This window comes from Vipera berus (genome assembly GCF_964194415.1).
Source record: "Vipera berus genome assembly, chromosome: 5".
NCBI lineage: Eukaryota > Metazoa > Chordata > Lepidosauria > Squamata > Viperidae > Vipera > Vipera berus.
The window spans coordinates 27,253,268-27,273,622 of NC_138207.1; the positions used below are offsets into that span (position 1 = coordinate 27,253,268).

A 20,355-nucleotide genomic window follows, 5' to 3' on the forward strand; every position below is an offset into this window, starting at 1 on the left:
TGGGATCCCTCAGCCTGCAAACATACCCTTTCTTGAAAGGAAGCATCTCACTTAAAGTTGAACTTGTTTCATAGAGCAATTAATTTCAAGTCAATATGCTTTTTACAGGATTAATACGAATAACAAATAGATTTAGAAATCAAAATAGCTTTGCTTTTAATAATAGTTTTTGCATCACCTTAAGTAACGGATTCATGGAAAGCGCCACTGTATACAAAGAATTCCTATGCAGACATCCGCAATATTGCAGCCTCAGTACTCACTGTTCTTACTTCGATGTAAGATCAGCGCTCGCCCCCCCCCCCCACCTCAACGCTTAGTCAGATTGTTGTTAGCTGGAAATAGCTACAAGAATGCAGAAAAATCTCTGGTGCCACACGGAAACCCGCAAAAATGGAAGTTTGGCCGTGCAGGTGTCCAAGGGCAGCAAAGCTCTCACAAGACCACAACCAACTTTAAAAAGCAGCGCTGAAAGGGAGGAGGAGTAGTGCACAGCAAAGCCTGACATCAAAGCTGATCCAGGTAGATTCCACCCGGCCGAACCGACCACCCCACCTTTTCCTCCATTCCACGTTACCCTCGTTCAGTTGTTCTGCAGCTGCCACGAGTCCTCGCCCTCAGAAGCAGCCACCGCGCCGACAGCGCCAGCCGGGGTCCGGCAATCCCCTCCCCACTAATAATATCGGCGCAGCAGCTCCTTCTCCTCTCCCCACGCGCTGTGCAGCGTATCACTCCGCCCCAAACCCAACGTTGCGAAGCGGCGGCAGGAGCCGGCGGCGGAGGGATCCTCGCCAGCGCAGGCTTCGCGGTACAGCAAAGAGCGAGCGGCAGCCCGCACTCTTTCGACTGCTCTCCCCCCCTCCCCGCCCGTCTCCCCCTCCTGCGCCTCCTCCTGACGCCGTTCTTTGCTGCGGGGCCGGTTGGGCGCTGCCTGGTGGCCTCGGCTCCGGCTGTCTGTGGGGAACGGCCATTAAAAAGCGGGCGGGCGGCCATAGCGGCAGTCGCCAGAGCCTCAGGTGGACCCACCCCCTCGGTCCCCTCCCCCGCTCCCTGCCTCGCCGCCTCCCCGCCGCCGCGCAGAGAAGCTGTCCGCTGCGGGGCTGCTCGCTCCGGCTGCCGCCTCCGTCCCCCCTTCTCGCCCGCCTCTGCCGCCGAGCCCCGGCTTCCGCCCCCCGCCCCCCCCACCCACCGAAGATGGCAGGCTGGCAGAGCTACGTGGATAACCTGATGTGCGATGGCTGCTGCCAGGAGGCCGCCATTGTCGGCTACTGTGACGCCAAGTACGTCTGGGCAGCGACGGCCGGGGGCATCTTTCACAGCATTACGGTAAGGGAAAGCCCGCGGCACCCGGGAAGAAAGGAAGGAGCCCTCCCGGAGGGGCGGGGGTGAGGAAAAGCAGGGAAGTTTGGGGAGGGGACCGGGGGCCTTTCTCCGAGATGCTGGGCTGTGGATCCGCATCGCTTTTGGGGGTGCTCCGCGGGTGGGGTGGCAGGGCTGCAACGGAGCCGGAGCTGCGGAGGGGCTCCCGGTCCCTCCAAGCCCGGCCGGGCACCCTCCCGTCTCCTGGCTTCACACGAGTCGGCAGCACCGTTTTCCGAGGAGCTCGCCCCCTCTCCCCTCCTCCCCACCGCCGGCCGGTGTGGGAAGGGCCGCCCGCTGCCCAGTCCGGCGCTTCCCTTTCTCTGCCTCCCCCTCCCCCACGCCGTCCTTTAAAGAAAATCCTTGGAAAGTGGAGAGGGAAGAGGCGGGAGGGCGGGGAGTTCCCTCGTGGAAGGGTTTTTGCTCCCGGCCACGGCGTTGGCCTCTTCCCGCGGAAAGCCGTCTCCCGAGAGACCCAGCGGGATGAACGTGTGAACTGAAAGCGAGTCCCTCTTGTTTTTTTTATTTATTCCCCCGCCCCCTCCCGGCTTATGGGCTGGAAGGGAAAGACTCCTCCGAGAGCTGGCCCTGGAGGGGGGACGCCTTTCCCAAGCCGTGACTTGAGGCGGGGGTGGGGGGGTGGGCAATAGGGAGGTTGGGGAAAGCTGCCGTTGGAGTTTCGCCTCAGATTTCAGGCACACGTGGGGCCAGGTGTAGGTAAAAAAGCCTGATTCTTCTTGCGAGGGGCGGAGGGGTTATCTATTTTGCACGCCAGGGTGCGGGGGCGGCTTTACTACCAGCATTGGAACAAGTCATGCCCGGCAACAGAACGGGAGGAGGAAGAGGGAAAAGGCCGGACCCTGGAAAGGGCGGGCGCGCGGATGATTCAGAGGGAGTTTAGCGTAGGAATCCCTTAGTTTGCTTCGCCCTGTTGGGGAGGGATTTGCGAATGCAGCGTAGGAGGCTTTTGTGAATCCGTTCCTCGCCAGTTGCTCCAGGTTTTTCGCCTCCAAGATGGCGCATTGCCGCTGATTTTTTTTTTAACCCCTCCTTTTCTCACTCCTCTCCCGAGATATTAATCACCTCGTTCCTGCACTGCAGTCTTCGTTTTTTCGCCTCTTCCTTCTCTCGCCCCCCATTCTGGCTTTCGGACTTATCCTAAAGTGCCCTGGTCCATAGAAGTAGAGCTGATAAAGGAGAGGGATGATCCCTCTAAAGAAGGTTCCGTTATTGTGTGTTGACCAGCCGGCGTTTGCAAGCTGAAACACCGCAATTATTGACATATAAGTATTTGTACACATGATCTTCGTCTCAATGCATTTGAAGTGCAATTTGATGTTGCATTACAATTCTGATAATGGCTGACTCTCTCTCCGGAATGCCATTTTGGCTAACTGCTTGCCTACCTGTGCAGGCATGTGCAAGAATTGACAAACTATAGGCAAATGTTTTCCTCTTGTTTTAATAATCTATTACAATAATACTGAGGATTTTACTTTAGATATCAGGAATGTTAAGATAAGGCTTAAAAATTGCCTTATCTGCAGCAGGTATAGGATGGGTTAAAAAAGCAGTGCCCTTGGTGGCTGCTGAGCTAGTCTTTCTCTAGTGTTGAGATGGTGATCATGATAGGTAGACTCCTGGCTTGTACTTGGGAATGACTAGGGCCTGCTATGACTCTGCAGTTCCATTGGAAGGAGGCGCCTTCCAATGGAAAAACGTATGGGGAACACATTTTCTAGCTGAGCTGCCTCTTCTATTGTTATTGCCTGTATTGTTTGAACAAAATGCTGGACTGGGTTTAGAGAAAAAATGATTTGTAAGCAGCTTGCTAATTTATTTCCAGCTATTAAAACAGGCCATGTTTGTTACTTCATTTCCCTCTTCTATATAGCTATCCAATGCTTGGCAGTTCTGAAAACCTATCCATTTTTGTCTGTGAACAATCTCAGTAGCTTTGGAGTTGCTAAAATGCATTACAATATGTTTGCAAAAGCACAAATTTGCAGTAAAGGGAATAAGAACCATGTGTACTTTACATTTGAGAAACCTGGTTTAAAAAGCCCTAAAGCTCTCTATAAATAATTAAGGATATTTTGCATTTTGTCCTTCATTATTTTATACTATTCATGCCTTAAAGCTATAGTTACATTGCATCTATGAGGGTTTGTGGTGAGCATAAGGCTGTTAATGGATTGCTTCACCTTCTGTCTGATATGTGCTGAATCTAAAGGTGGTGCCTATTCATATATACTTCTCTTGATATTTAAGAAATAACTCCTTAATCTGCATATAATTTTGTTACCTCTCAAAATAACTTACACAGTAGAGTTCCAAGCAAAGGTGTATTACTTAACCACAAGTATTTCATGCATCCCATGAAAGGATTGGATTCAATGTTGGAGCCTATACAAAAGCTGGCATCAATTTGTAAATTTTAAAGCGACTAAAGAGAATTATTAAAAACACAAAGTAAATTTTATTTTTATGTTACATTTCATTTATTTAAATCTTTGTTCTGGGTTCACCCATTTTAGAGTGCAACTGTGGCATGTCACTCAAAATGTGCTTTCTGCCTAGAGATTCATAGTTAAAAGACCAATGCCTTGAATTCAGATTTCCCCCTTTATGTTAAATTGCCTGAGAACTTGCTACTGATCTTGCACAATCTCTAGATCCATAGATTCTTCAGTGTGCAGCATTAAAGAATCAACTAAAATTCTGGATTTCTCTCTTTGACAGCCTATAGAAATAGATATGATTGTAGGAAAAGACCGCGAGGGTTTTTTTACCAATGGTCTCACTCTTGGTGCAAAGAAGTGTTCTGTGATCCGAGATAGCCTCTATGTGGATGGGGACTGTACAATGGACATCAGGACAAAGAGCCAAGGTGGCGAACCAACATATAATGTTGCTGTAGGCAGAGCTGGACGAGGTAAGCTTTCTCTTCCACTATTTTTGATTTGCTTTTTTGTTAAATAGTAGAAAATATGCAGGCAATAAATAACTTCAAATTATGTCCAAAAATTTGTTCATAAAACTGTTTTGTCCATGTTGTAATGCAAGATTCACAGTATAAAGGCTTAATGTTGAGAATGTAAATGAGTTGGCTACATTACTTTCAAAAAGACCCTAAATTTTTAATCTGTGGCATATACATGTAGCATTAGAGAGCATGGGTATCCTGAGCCATTTAGTGCTCATTTAAATAATTCACAAACTTATATTAAGCTCGCAGGCATTCCATTAAATCATTTTCTGAGCTTGGTGTAGGTACAGATAGTTCTCAATTTATGACTACAATTGGGAACAGAACTTCCTTTGTTAATTGAAGCGGTTGTTAAATCAACCTGGCTTCCCCCATTGATTTTGCTTGTTGGACACCCCCTGGGAAAGTCACAAATGATGATCATGTGATCTCAGGATGCCACAAGCATTGTAAATGCATAACAGTTGCTAAGCACTTGAATATTGATTACATAACCCACAATGTTGTGATAACCCTAAGTTCAAAGTCTGATAATAAGTCATTTTTTTCAGCATCATCGTTAAATGAATTGTTGTAAGTTAATGATTACCTGTATTACTTTTGGCTTCAGAGTTCAAAAGGTCCCTTCAAACACTTCTGTGGATTGTATTTCTAGTATAAATAAGAAATGTGTACTGAAAAATACTGAAAATTAGTATTTATTCATTACATTTACATCCTGTCATTCCTCTGGAAGTTCCAAGGACCTATTTTTTCCTCCAGACAGTCCTCTAGGATAGAGTAAGTTGAAAGTAACTTACTAATTGTCAAGTCACTGCTCAGATGTGGATGTGAATATGATTCAGATACAAGTCCAGCATCTTAACCAGCTGAGACTTTTAAGTGTACAATGTATAGAAAAAGTAGAACAGTATATACATGGACACACTTTTGTAGTGAGAACATCTTAACAGAATTACACTATTTTAGTGACATCTGCTGGCATACAGGGGAACATACAAATATGTTTCTAAATATTTCTGAACTATACTATTCTGAATTACTTTTATACTGCAAATAATTCTGACCATATTTAAACCAAGTGGTTTTATATAGTTTATTTCAGCTATAATTCCCATGTCATAAATATGCTACTTATCAGACATTAAACAGTTTATCTGCCTGCACTTTTTCCTATTAAAACATTTGAAAAAGAAATATTCAAAGAATAATCCTATGTAAATGATCTAATGTGAAACATATGAGTATTCTTATTACAGTGCTTAATTAACACTTGGAATGATTTTTAACACACTTAATAATTTTTTTTCTCTTCTCTTTCAGTCTTGGTCTTTGTAATGGGCAAAGAAGGGGTCCATGGAGGCGGATTGAATAAGAAGGCATACTCAATGGCAAAATACTTGAGAGACTCTGGGTTCTAGTTGCTAGGCAGACTGTTAAGTATTAGGGGAAATTGCTATTAAACTTTCCTGACAGTAATCTATATTGTGGAAACTTTATTAGCAATGCAGGGTGATGGGAAATGAACCTGTGTCTCCTTTGTATCCCTCTATTGGTGGGGAAAGGTGTTATTCTTTCTTTATTTCTGTTCATCCTTGTTTCCTTGTGTACTCCAGCATTGGTTATGGTTATGGGAAAGAGAAACTGTCCAAAGAAGGACAATAAGAAAGCTAACGAACTGGCTTTATACCTGCAGAGGTTTGATATCTAAGCAACCTCTCCCCATTCACATAGCAACTCTCACCACAACCCTCTTGTGTTCACTGTACTACCAGCCTAAAGATGGCAATTTATTTACACATCTTTTCCCTGATGTCATGGCTTCAGTTAACTCTTTTTTGTTGGTACGTTAATCATTGTTGTATCCATATTCTGTATCTGGCACCATCTATTGCAAACAGATGATATGCATGATACATTGAAGCCTTGGGAAGAAAATCATGCTAAGTCCAGACTTTACTTTGTCTTAGCGATTAATGTGACATTGAGAACTAAACCAATTTAAATGAAGTGAAATAAAGGTGCCGATTGTACAATCAAGATTGATCAATGCCTCTTCAGCACTTTGAGCATTTACACAGCTCATTAGTCTTCCTTTGTAGAGCATGGTTGGGAGGGGTAAAGTGCATGCATATCTATTTTCTTTCCCCTTGTCCTCATCCACTTCTTTTTTCTTTGCTTTCATCTTCTATCTATAAATACATTTTTTAAAATACAGTGCCTGGTTTGTTTAACCAATTTGCTGCTTGAAAGCTGTTAAAATTGTTGCTCTAGTTTTGTTGTTGCTCCTCTGTGTAGACTTGCAAACTCTTCATGATGTCTGAAGCACATCCTGCTTTAAAAGGGTAACTGCAAAACTATGAAAAGGTGCCGATGCACTTCTCCCATCACCTAATCACCATCACCATCTTGAATGAATCCCCAGGGACATTCCATCACCACAATAGCTCAGGCACGTAACTTTCTTTGCCAGCTCCTGTTCTATAGTTGAACTGTAAAAAGGCTGCCATCATGGACTTTAGATATCCCAGTGTAACCATCTGGAGTGTGTCCAGTTTCATTTTTTTTTCATAGGACCAATTTTGATTTGCAGCTTGGGTTTTATATACTGCAGTGTCACTGTCAACAAACTGCCACCTTTGGTTATACAGGTAGCATCTTGACTGACATCAGTCTGTTGGAACATTGAAAGGATATTAAGACTTGCTACTTTGAAGGTTGGTAGTTTTAAAATAAGTCCAAATAAATACCACTTCAAATCTAATTTTCATTTGGCCTGTCATGCCCTAGCTGCAGAAATTGTGAAGTAAATTACCTTTTGCATTAGTCATCTGAAACATGTGTAACCAAATTGTCAGTTTGAGCACGGTACTAACATGTATGTCCATTTAAAAGAGAACTGCAGAACTCTGTGTACAGAAAATGAAAGATGGTCTTGGTTGGAATAACTGAGTTGGCTGTCTTGTGATAAATTTTTAATATGTATTCTGTGCCATACTAATGTTTAAAAAAATGATCTGTTGCTATTGTGAGATGGATTTTAACTACAAGAATGGCTTCTTCTGAATGGCACTACTTTAGGGACACTCTAGTATTTGCTTCTGTTGTTTGAGCCTTGTGGATAATGTACAGACTTAAACAAATTCTTGTTGCTGATTTGTTCATTTATTTCCCTGCACTTTGTTACATCTGGGATACAGTCTAACTCATCTGATTTAATATGCATTTCAAAAAATGCCATAACTATTAAACACCTTGTTTACAGACAGATGAAATAAATTTATTCCAACCAAATAAATTATGAATGTGTGTTATATGGGGGGGGGGGTTTTCTTCATTGCCCTTGTGGATTATCTATCCTATACTTACACTAATTTTTTTCTATTAAGATCAATATAAATTTAATTTTCATACAATGTGTTGAATTTAGTGAATAATCCCTCCCCTTTAATGAATATCAATCACATTTTTCAACAGATCTGGGAGGGAAGAAATCTGTATTCAATATGTCAGTATTGCTTTTGCTGTACATCAACTGAAAGTCCTTAAAGCCAGTTTGATCAACTGTCAGAAAAAGCTGCTAGCCAAATTTAGAGCTGTTGCTGAATCTTGATTAATATAACTATACTCTGAACTTTAGATTTTTGTCTGTTTTGAAAACTGTCCAGCTTCAGTGGAAGATCTCCATTTCTAGCATAATCATCCTTCCAATTTTTTTATTACCCAAAATTATCATTTTTTAATTTTAATTGATTTCTGGTAAATAGCATTTTTTTATTAAATTTGCTTGCCGCCAATCTTGCCACAAAATAACTGGGTGGCTTACAACATTAAAATGAAATCATAAATATATTAATAAACACATAACCATTTACATCTTGGTGGCTTTAAGGTTATGTCTATTACAATTAGAGAAGATTCCAAATATGGTAATACAAATGGATGTCCACGAACCACAAGCTTTTATATGTTCAAAAATTAAGGAGTGTCTAGGAAGCAACTCTCTACACTTCCACCTTTAAACAATCCCCAAATCTCTTAAATCATATTAAAGATAACTTAAGAAAGGAAACGGCAGTTATAACACAGAGGCTTACCATTCCCCTCTTATAAACTCAGAAGTGGGGGAAAAAAGGGCTTTTTTCAGTGATGGAAAGCATTCTGTAGTTTACCAGGAAACATGGCCATGCACTATTGCTCACTATTCTTCCCATATTTTTCATAGCAAACCAATAAACCATTAGGCCTCGCAATCTAAAACCTGTCTAAAGTTTGATGTAAGCTATCTAATCTTTGAAGTCCCTTTATATCCATGGATAATGGAATAACTGTACATACAAAGAAAGATACCTGTTAGATGAAAAATTAAATGCCAACTTCACTCTTCGTTAATAGCACTTAGACTTAATGCTGGGATGCACCTCGGGATCCCAAGCAGCTTGCTAAATAATAATTTTAAAAATGTCTGCCATGTTCATTAAGTAATACTGTTCTTAAAAAAACTTTAGGATGAAATTTGACAATCTGTTTAAAAACAAAAATATTAGGCTTAAAGAGTCGTAAGTTCAACAGAGGAATTGGTTTCAGAAAAATGGCAAAGCACAGATTTCTTAAAAGTATAAAAATAATAAACAGCTATTGAAATGTTTCCCAGGGAAAGAATTGTGTTCATTAATTGGATGAATTCAAAAGCTTGCAAAACAGTTGCCTGAATAAATTAATACTCACTAATTCTAATGGTGTCTGCTCATAGGCGATAAATGGTTTTGCACATTTTAGAAATCAAACATTTCAACCCATTATTTAAGATATCTCAAGCCCTTTAAAATTAAGTTTCAGTACTTTAAAGTATAGGATATACTTGTGTTGACACAATAAAGCCTTTATTGTACAATGTGAAAATTGACGTTATTTACAAACAGTTTGTGATTTTGTTTTCCTCTTGTTCACTTTCTTGAACCTTTTTAGGTATGAAAACCAGCTGGGTGACTTTGCCAGGCCACTCTCCCTCACCCAACTCACCTCATAGCATTGTTATGGAGAAAATAGGAGGAGGAAGAAGTACTAAATATGTTTGCCATCTTAGATATAAAAATAAAGGCTTGATAAAAATATAATAAATACGTGAAAGAGCAGATATTTCTTACTTGTTCAGAAGCTCCCAAAGGAAAGCAAAATTGCTTATAAAGTGGAAAACGTATTTATTAACATCCTTTCAAACTTTCCTGTACAAGACCATATAAAAAAATCCCTGTAGTTTGACTATACAGAAGCATGGCTACATTCTTTTTACATAATTACACTTCTATATAATGGTTCTTTTCATGATACAGTGTAAGTAAAATCCTGTTAGCTATGAGCATTTATTTTCAAATTCAATATGTAGGTTGATTTATTTCTCTGCAGTTTTTACCAAGCGAATTAGTATTAGACATTCTTATTACAAGATATACCTCTTTTGTAAATCAGTACTGCATACGTTTCCAAATATGGCAAACACAAAATTAAATGTTCTAGTAGATGGGTTGCTTTAAGGTTGCCTTTCTGCATTGGTCCCAATCCCTGTCTGAAGAAAGCAGAGTATTAGTGAGGTACTCCCAACGAACATGGGGTTATCCTATTTCCTTAGAGATGGGTTAAGCTAAATCATGTTGAGATTTCTTTGCCAGGTGCTTGCAAACGCAATAGGATAATGGAAAAGAGTCAAAATCCTTCACAATGCTCAAAGCTTCAATTCCTCTTTGTTGGGAAATAATCTTGGCAGACAAATACAGAACAAGTATATCTTCTTCTTTAAAAGGTGCTAGTTCTAGAGAAAGCCTTCACAGACATAACACCCATACATTTTTTGGTTGGATGGATGTTTAGGGTAGTACCATACATTTAACAACTGAATAAGTCACTGCTTGCTTACACTCTTGTAGCAGGGAAAACACATGTATGGTCTTGGTTCAACTATGCTGATAAACCTTTTTGTGTGTGTGTGGGATGTGTGTGTGTGCATTTAGTGGTGGAAGCCCCGTTACTAACATTGTGAAGTCCTGTTAAAATGCTTATCTTCAAAAGACAAATTGAATAAACGAAAGGAAACCTGTAATGAGATTAAACTATATAGAATGCTATATGAACAGGTGCTTCTAGTGAAGCAATGGAAGGGCTGCAATGCACTTCTCTTATGTACAGGTACATAAGATGAGAGGTCTCTGGGGAGAGGAGTTCATGTAACACTGCCCACTTTGCGGTTCAAACAGCATCTGCTGCTCTGTAATCCTTTTCATCGTTGGGCTGTAGCTGGACTACTACACTTTCTTCCGTCACTCCATTTTCTGCATCGCTACTGTCAATATCTTCATTTCCTTCCTCCTCCTCCTCCTCTTCATAGTCTGAAGATTCTGTCATATTTGGATGTGAGTATGACTCTGATAATGCACCAAAAGACTGAGTGCTAACTGAAGCAATTGGCCTAAGCAAAGGGGTATTCTCAGAGACTTCATTCTCCTCCTGACTGGTGTCTGTTTCAGAATCGGAATCTCCATGAGAAGGGACCACTTTCTGTTTACAGACAGGACATGTTTTCTTCGTTTTAGTTAGCCAAGGATCCACACATTTGCAATGGTAGGCTGCCAGAAAAAAAAGGAGAGAGTTGTTTTAAGGAGAGTGGGGAAAATGGGCAGATATAGGCAGCGTGGGGATAATTTTACATGTTCTATGATTTTTAAGGCATTCTGCGCCACCCACCTTCAGACCAGCCACTGATCTGTACTGTCAAATAACGCTTATGACTGGGATCTCTTTGGATTATCATTTCAAAATACAAACTAAAAATAGCACAATTGAGTTTTTAAAAGGTAACAAATGCTGACCTGTATCGAACAAAATCTAGGCAGTCCAGCCATTCTGTTAATCTCTTGAGAAGGTACAAACTGTCACCCAGTACTTAATATTTTATAAATATGAATTTTGGATGCAGCCACTTAACATTATTTAATATTAAAAATGTCACCTTTTTCAGGTGACCTATACAATCAAACCTAGGATACTGATAACACTAAAAATTCCTACAACTATAAGACTAAGTTTCTTCTCTTACCTGCCACACCCCGACTTTATTATATTCTAAAATGATTCTTGAAATAACAGTAATAAATTTCATTATATGTCTTTCCCAAGATGGCTCGGAATGGAGTTGTAATAATAACAATTCTGTAGGAACCAGCCTTATTAGTTTAATACAAAAACAACTGCATTTACAAATATACATTTGGTTCCTTGTCTATAATAAGCAAAATCTTGTATCCCCCAGCAAAACAAGAATTCAGTAAATAATCAAATGTAGCCACTTACCATGAGAACAAGGAAGAATTCTGAGTTTATCTCCATCCTCATATTCATCCAGACAAATGGCACAAACATCATACTCATCTCCTGAAGCAGAGAAGTTTTGAATGAAAGACAGTACAGAAGCAGAAGTAAAATATACAAATGACAGGAGTAACTTACGATTTTATAGAATTCTAATACTTAGTATTAGGATGGCAGCTGCTATACAAGAATAAATGGAGCACTTTTGGTGAAAAATATTTTACGATGTATGGAGTGTCAATCAAGAAGCTACCTGAAACTTATTACACCAAAGCTTTCTTTTCCTAGCTAGGTACTGCAAAAACCCAGGAAACACAAAGTGCCAAATTGTTTATAGCACCATCAAGGTATCTTTAGTCTTAAAAATAAACCTTTATTCAGCTAAAATAAAAGCATTTGCTTTCTCCGAGTCATGTGCCTTCAAATCAGTATTTTGACTCCTGGCGATAGCGTTAGATGAGACTGCAGTTTTCTTGGCAAGGTTTTTCAAAAGTGGTTTGCCCTTGCCTCCTTCCTAGGGCTGAGAGAAAATGAATGGCCCAAGGTCACATGGCTGTCTTTGTGTTTAAGGTGGGACTAGAACTAATGGTCTGCTGTCTTAAATCACTTACGTCAAGCTGGCCCTCTGCAAATGATATTTAAGGGAGAGGGAAATCTTCCCCAAATAACTGATTATTTTTATGGAGAATGAGGCATAGAATTGAATAGTCCAAAAGAACTTATGTTAGCCAAGAATCTAAGAAACATTTCAATTTTTCAAGCTGTGGCTGAAAATCCTGGCCAGATTTCCGAAGCAATTCCCAATAAGGAATATAGAGTATTCTAGTCTTTAGGGCAGTAAAATGAGACACTGTTGTCAGATTTGCTTTCAGGAGATACAGATAAAACTGCCAGCAATAAAGGGTACTGCTGTGCTAACAGAGTACAGGGCCATCCCAAAGTGTCAGAAATTTCATTACATAGTCAGCTAAGTGACTTTGACAATGAAGTAAATTGTGTGGCTACTGAATTTGCGCTTATTAAGCAAGGAGGGTGATCTCACTACAGAAAACAGACATGACTCAAAATGATATTGACAGGTTGGAACAATGAGCTGAAGCTAGTGTGAGCTTTAATTGAGCTACCAAAAATTAAAAATGGAAGCCAGACTATAGTTGCATTCATGAGCTGGGTGGCCATATAAACCGATTTAATAAACAAATGGGCTAAATTAATACATATTACATGGGCTCTTCACAATACAGATGGTCTTGACTTAACAACCACTCATCCGTAATTGTTTGAACTTAATGATGGTATTGGATCACGTTCTGATCATCACAGCATCCTGTGATTGTATGATTGCCATTTGTGACCTTCATTGCTGGCTTCTGACAAGCAATCAATGAGCAAGACAGCAAGAAGCTGCAAATGGTAACCATGTGATGTCATGCTTAACAATGTGGATTTGCTTAATGATGGCAATTGGGAATGCTCAAATTTCTGTTGCTACACTTTCATGTGATACCACACTTCACAACCATATTGCTTAACCCTGAAAATTCCAGTCCCAATTACCCTTGTTAACAGATCCACATGTAGACATGAAAATGATTTAAGATATTCTACATAGAACATGAGGTGACTGTTATTAATTTTCATTGATTAGTGCAATCACACACTGTTTTTCATGGGAAACAGTTATTCAACTAGAGAAATATGTCAAATTTACCACACTGAAAGAAACTGATAAATTGAAACGTCCACAAAGAGGAACCATGATGAGCAGCCTGGAAACCAAGCCTAATGAAGACTCAGAAAGGTGTGGATAAGTCCAGGCATTTTAGCTCTAAGATGCTAATTCACCTTTGTTGTTCCAGAGGACAGGACTAGAATCAGTGGATTAAAGTTGTAATAAATAGATCTAGCAAAACATTAGAAGTACTGTATTATGGAGGAAAAGAGCCTCAACTAATGAGACTAAAGAGTTATAATCAGAGGCTGAGTGGCTATTTCTCTGTAGAGTGAGTAATCTAATTATTAAGATATTTGCATCCTGCCAGAAGCACAGCAGAAATTGTAGTGCAAATATACATATAGAAAAAAGGTTCACCCAAGTTAACGCTGGTAACAATGCAAGACTTCCTCATCCTAAATACTAACAATGCTCCAGGTTCCCTAGTCTCATTACTGTGACATAACTGTCAGGACATTTTCCTGTTCCACCCACCAGGAAAGCTAGTTTTTATGCCATACAAGAAGTCTCAGTGTTGCTAAGAAACAGCCTAGAACCTGTTGGCTCAGATTTAACACACACATTCAGTTTGGAGATGAAAGAATCCCTCTCCTTCTAAAAAGTTCCAATAATTAGTCTCATCTGAATGCAAAGAAGGGCATAAAGTTTGCAGGCAATCAGAATGGGTTGTAGTTTAAAGTAAATGAAGGAATGCCTAACACCAAGATTATACTCCCTCAAATCTGCCATCCAAATATGAAATAAAAAAGCACAAATAATTAACCCTTCAGTATCAACAGGGTTTGAGCAGCTGTAATCGGTGCTAATGGATTTTGCATTAGTGCCCCGGGAAATCTTATCTTCAACAAATAGCATTTCTGGCTCCTCTCTTGCCAAATACAGTATCGCAAAGAGCTAATTCTGAAATAGGTTTTCTAAGGTACAACTTCTTCGTGCCAGGAACCACGGGGATTAGGTAGGCTTGCTTTGTTTTGATGCCCTCGTTCTCATAGCAATGCCTTTGATTAAAGAAGCTTAAAATCCTTTTTGTGTTAACCTTTTTCCACAATCACATTTTGTTTTCCTCTGGGAGGTTAGTATGCATGATTTTACAAGCAACTTAGTTTATATTTTAGCATTGACAACTGAACTATTAATGGGAGAGTAAGTTCTATCTTGATGCTTCCCAATTAAAACTGCTGGGGAAAAACTCTAAAAACTTGTTTTTTAAATTAAATACAAGCAAGTCTGCAAATTCTGTGAAATGGCAAGAAATCTGCCTAACTACCCATAAGAGAGAGAAAAATGCTTCACATACCATAGGCAAGTAGGTCTGTAAGCATCCAACAAATCACATTAAGATTATTAACTATTATTATAGCTCTTTTAACACAATGTCATCAATGTATTTTCACAGTAAGTATAAGCAGCATTAATGTGAAAATGTTAATTGAGAATTTATATTTCTAAGCTGGGAATGGTAGAAATGTTTAAGTAATGTCAGACAAGATGACCTTTAGTTTAATGCAATAGAAATCAAGTTATATTGGAACTAGGGTGTTAACACTTTGTGACATACCCTGCAATTTGTTAATGCCGAAACATAAATTATAAGGGGTATCTATAAACCCTTAAGTAGTTATTTAGCTTCCATTTTTCAGGCAATTATTTGTGTAAATAAGGTAATAATAGTATCTGCTCTGCCCTTCTAAATCAGATAAATTGAAGAATTATAGTGTATATAGCCATTACATGAAAAACAATTATCATTGTTATTAGAATGTTTCAGGAGATTTGAAAAAAGTCATTCTAGAAACAGAGAAGTCTCAAACAGTTCAAATATACTAATATACAAATACATTTTGTTTGTTTGCCCCCAACAACCTGGCTCCTCATTTTACCAACCTTGGAACAATGGAAGACTGAGTCAACCTTGAGCAGGTCAGGATTGAATTCCTGGCTATGGGCAGTTTGCCTGCAATAATGCATTCTAACCATTGCACTACCAGGACTAGTAAAATCATCTAAAGCAGGTTTGTCAAACTCGCGACGTCATGTAGCATCGCACGATGTATCGTGACTTTTTCCCCATTGCCGGCAATGGGGTGGGCACGGTTTTAGTATGATGAATCTGGCCTGCGGGCTGGCAGTTTGACTTGCCTGATTTAAAGGATAGGGATTTGGAGCAAAGCAGCAGGCATTTAAAGAACACAGGAGCCTTTGAGGGAGCTTCTCTAGAGCTCATGAGCATCAGAAAAAGATCTAAGCAGGGAGGAAAAAAAATCAGGAATTGCTAAAAGGGAGTCACCTGTTAATGTTTCTGGTTTTTTTTTTAATTCCATTTATATCCCGCCCTTCTCCGAAGACTCAGGGCGGCTTACAAGCTTAGCAGTAGCTTTCATTCTATGTATATGCCTGCTTATTAGGGCTTTCACACACAGCCCAAGGGGCATTATTACAAAGTCAGCTTAATTGCCCTCAACAATCTGGGTCATCATTTTACCTACCTCGGAAGGATGGAAGGCTGAGTCAACCTTGAGCCTTGTGGGATGCGAACCTGCACTAATTGCAGGCAGCTGGTGTTACTTAAGGAGGCATTAGCCCACTGCTCCACCAAGGCTCTTGTTGCCAGTGCTGTGTGTCTAACTGTTTGCTTATTACTGAGGCAAACTACACCTTCATTCCCATGGGGGGAGGAGGGGGAAAGGTGATGTTTTATGGGTTTTATGTTGTGGATTTTTAATGCTGTATAAGCTGACAGTGTTAACATGTATGAGTTGGAAGGTCATAAAATTTAATTATTCAATGAATGAAAATAATAAACTGTGGATAATTGATAATACAAGGGGATAATACAATTCAAGACTAAGTATTGGACAACATCTCAAAGTATGACAAACTGGAAACTGAAAGATTATGGCATAACCCAGCCATGGTGGTTCAATGGTTAGTGGCACACTGGGTGTCGTGCCAAAAAATATTGGATGGCATTTAGTAAATTTCCATCTGTCAATTTCAAAAGGCCACACTACTTGGATCCACACATACAGGTGAAACTCGAAAAATTAGAATATCGTGCAAAAGTTCATTTCAGTAATGCAACTTAAAAGGGGAAACTAATATATGAGATAGACTCATTACATGCAAAGCAAGATAGTTCAAGCCGTGATTTGTCATAATTGTGATGATTATGGCGTACAGCTCATGAAAACCCCAAATCCACAATCTCAGAAAATTACAATATTACATGCAATCAATAAAACAAGGAGTGTACATAGAACAATATCGGACCTCTGAAAAGTATAAGCACGCATATGTACTCAGTACTTGGTTTGGGCCCCTTTTGCAGCAATTACTGCCTCAATGCGGCGTAGCAAGGAAGCTATCAGCCTGTGGCACTGCTGAGATGTTATGGAAGACCAGGATGCTTCAATAGTGGCCTTCAGCTCTTCTGCATTGTTCTGTCTCATGTCTCTCATCTTTCTCTTGGCAATGCCCCATAGATTCTCTATGGGGTTCAGGTCAGGCGAGTTTGCTGGCCAATCAAGCACAGTAATCCCACAGTCATTGAACAAGGTTTTGGTGCTTTTGCAGTGTGGGCAGGTGCCAAGTCCTGCTGGAAAATGAAGTCAGCATCCCCGTAAAGCTCGTCTGTGGAAGGAAGCATGAAGTGCTCCAAAATCTCCTGATAGATGGCTGCGTTGACCCTGGACTTAATGAAGCACAGTGGACCAACACTAGCAGATGACATGGCTCCCCAAATCAACACAGACTGTGGAAACTTCACACTGGACTTCAAGCATCTTGCAGTGTATGCCTCTCCATTCTTCCTCCAAACTCTGGGTCCTTGTTTTCCAAATGAGATGCAAAAGTTGGTCTCATCAGAAAAGAGGACTTTGGACCACTGAGCAACAGACCAGGTCTGTTTTTCTTTAGCCCAGGTAAGACGCTTCTGACATTGTTTGTTGTTCAGGAGCAGCTTGACAAGAGGAATACGACATTTGAAGCCCATGTCCAGGATCCGTCTCTGTGTGGTGGCTCTTGATGCACTGACTCCAGCCTCAGTCCACTCCTTGTGAAAGTCCCCAACACTTTTGAATGGCCTTTTCCTGACAATCCTCTCCAAGCTGCGGTCATCCCTGCTGCTTGTGCACCTTTTTCTTCCACACTTTTCCATTCCACATAACTTTCTATTAATGTGCTTTGATACAGCACTTTGGGAACATCCAACTTCTTTTGCAATTAACTTTTGAGGCTTACCCTCCTTATGGAGGGTGTCAATGATGGTTTTCTGCACAACTGTCAGGTCAGCAGTCTTCCCCATGATTGTGATTCTTACTGAACTAGACTGAGAGACCATTTAAAGGCTCAGGAACCCTTTGCAGGTGTTATGCCTTAATTGGCTGATTAGAGTGGGACACTTTGAGCCTAGAATAGGCTCAATATTCTAATTTTCTAATATAATATTCTAATTCTAATACTCACAATATTCTAATTTTCTGAGATTGTGGATTTGGGGTTTTCATGAGCTGTACGCCATAATCATCACAATTATGACAAATCACGGCTTGAACTATCTTGCTTTGCATGTAATGAGTCTATCTCATATATTAGTTTCCCCTTTTAAGTTGCATTACTGAAATAAATGAACTTTTACACGATATTCTAATTTTTCGAGTTTCACCTGTATACTTTGATATATTATGACATCCTAGGTTCTTCGGAAGAACTCAAGGTGAACAAAGGCCAACACCAACTAAAGAACTGGCAGCTGTGATTGTTGTGAATAAATAATATTTACAAGTGATTGTTGCAACTGGAGTTACCCAGAAAATACATCACACAAAATGTTAGCTGTGACTAAATCAGGTAATTCTTGGTTAATGACTGTTTGATTAGTGAGTGTTCTAGGTTATAAACAGACACCTAGAAAGATACTTATAACCCAGATTCAGATTTCAAATATCCAGCCCCCAACATGGTCCTATGAGTGCATTTTTGGTGTGCTCAGCAACCACCCAACATTTATGACAATTTGCAGCATCCCATGGTCACATGAGCGCAATTTACAATATTTTGACATTTACTTCTGCTCTCTGGCAAAAAGCACCATACTTAATGACTGTGGCGTTTGCTTAACAACCATGGTGTTCACTTAACAATTGTGGCAGTCATTTAATGACCTCCACAAAATATGTAGTAAAATCAAATCAGTCACATGATGAAGACTTAACGACCGGTATGGCATATAATCATAATTCTTGTCTTAATTGCACTTATAATTTGAGGGCTACCTGTAGAATTAAAAATATTGGAGTCCAGAAAGTATCTTACAATTAACTTAGCCTGTAATGTGAAGACTAAAATATTCATCCCAGATTCAAAATCTCCTTCAAACTTTGAAAGGTAGATGAGTGTAAGTTCTACTGCTAATTCCATTATGCACTACCAAAATGAAAAGCTCTGTTTTACAGACTCCATTAATAATGGATTCAATGTAACACTCACCCTTGATCAAATATTTATAACTGTTCCAGCTGCCTGTAGCTCTAAACAATAATTGGCAGTGATTTTGAATTCAAATAGACTGGATGTTATATATTAAAAGTTGTGTATTGAAAAGTCCATGTATAATTAACAAGTATTAGCAATTATTAAAAATAATTTCAATTAAAAATACAGTAAAAAGGTAAAGGTAAAGGTTCCCCCGCACATGTGTGCTAGTCGTTTCCGACTCTAGGGGCCGGTGCTCATCTCCGTTTCAAAGCCGAAGAGCCAGCGCTTGTCCGAGGACGTCTCCGTGGTCATGTGGCCGGCATGACTAGACGCCAAAGGCGCACGGAACGCTGTTACCTTCCCACCGTAGTGGTCCCTATTTTTCTACTTGCATTTTTACGTGCTTTCGAACTGCTAGGTTGGCAGAAGCTGGGACGAGTAACAGGCGCTCACTCTGTTACGCGGCACTCGGGATTCGACCCGCCAAACTGCCGACCTTCTGATCGACAAGCTCAGCGTCCTAACCCACTGAGCCACCGCGTCCCTAAAAATACAGTACAATTCAATAATTTACAAATCTCCAGGAAAAAAGGTTCTCTTAGTTTGTGCCCTGGGATTTTCAGCTGGCACACAGGTGTTTTTTTTTATGCAGCCAGTGGATGTGTTAATGGAAACGGCAAACTCAACAGTTTACATGAACCTGAAAGGAGCAACTTGCCAAGAGCAGCTATTCCCACCCACCTCAAGTTTGATCCAATCAATTGCAGCAAAAGCAAAGGAAGAGGTAACTGTTTCTGAATGTCACTTTTAAAATGAAATTATACCACTCCAAATCTACACCAAAGAAACACACAACTATTCCCAATGCCAGGAGGTGGGGGAAGGGAGCATTTATAGTTTTCTATCTATGCAAAAAGTTAAATGTCTCTTGAGCTATCCTGGAAGTAAAGAATTAGATTTGGTTTAGGGACTGTACCTAGCTATCCATTTACTTGGAGAATCAAATGATAGGGAAGGAGCAAGACCTATGATAACATCTACTCTAGATGAAAATGCTTTTGTCCACGTCGGGTGAAGTGAGGAACACGTTTCTCCTTGTTATGTTTTGTATAGGCAAAAACAATCTTTATATGACCAATTGAAGACTCAGTGCAAGTCCCATCTCGCTCTACAGCAGGGGTCTCCAAACTTGGCAATTTTAAGACTTGTGGACTTCAACTCCCAGAATTCTTGAGCCAGCAACGTCAGTGGGCGAGCTGGCAGGGAAAGTTGCCAAGTTTGCTCTACAGCGAGGACAGGGCAAAGTAGCCACAACAAGCTTCCTTTCCAGCAGTCCAGGTGGTTCCCTACAAGAGCAGCTCTGCTTCCAGTTGGCTGTTCTGCAATTTTCTCCTTTTCAGCAGCCAAGGCAGCAACCACACAAAGGCTGATTAGA

The 20,355-nt window shown here is 40.3% G+C and overlaps 2 protein-coding genes across 4 annotated transcripts in view; one reads left to right on the top strand and one right to left on the bottom strand.

The window, feature by feature from the left end:
• The first annotated feature begins 936 nt into the window (after positions 1 to 936).
• On the top strand, positions 937 to 5,910 carry PFN2 (profilin 2). Its single transcript, XM_081329845.1, has 3 exons — positions 937 to 1,326; positions 4,102 to 4,294; positions 5,672 to 5,910. Exons 1-3 carry the CDS (start codon positions 1,195 to 1,197, stop codon positions 5,767 to 5,769), a joined length of 423 nt encoding a protein of 140 aa, XP_081185971.1. The 5' UTR covers positions 937 to 1,194; the 3' UTR covers positions 5,770 to 5,910.
• Positions 5,911 to 10,591: 4,681 nt separating this feature from the next.
• RNF13 (ring finger protein 13) overlaps positions 10,592 to 20,355 on the bottom strand; it is a gene marked incomplete at its 3' end in the record, with an annotated part of 47,850 nt that continues 38,086 nt past the window's right edge. For all 3 annotated transcript variants that reach the window (XM_081329840.1, XM_081329839.1, XM_081329841.1), the window contains 2 exons: positions 11,693 to 11,773; positions 10,592 to 10,968 (listed from right to left, as the gene is read on the bottom strand). In XM_081329840.1, coding sequence (XP_081185966.1) covers positions 10,592 to 10,968; positions 11,693 to 11,773 — 458 coding nt within the window. The remainder of the gene's footprint in view (positions 10,969 to 11,692; positions 11,774 to 20,355) is intronic.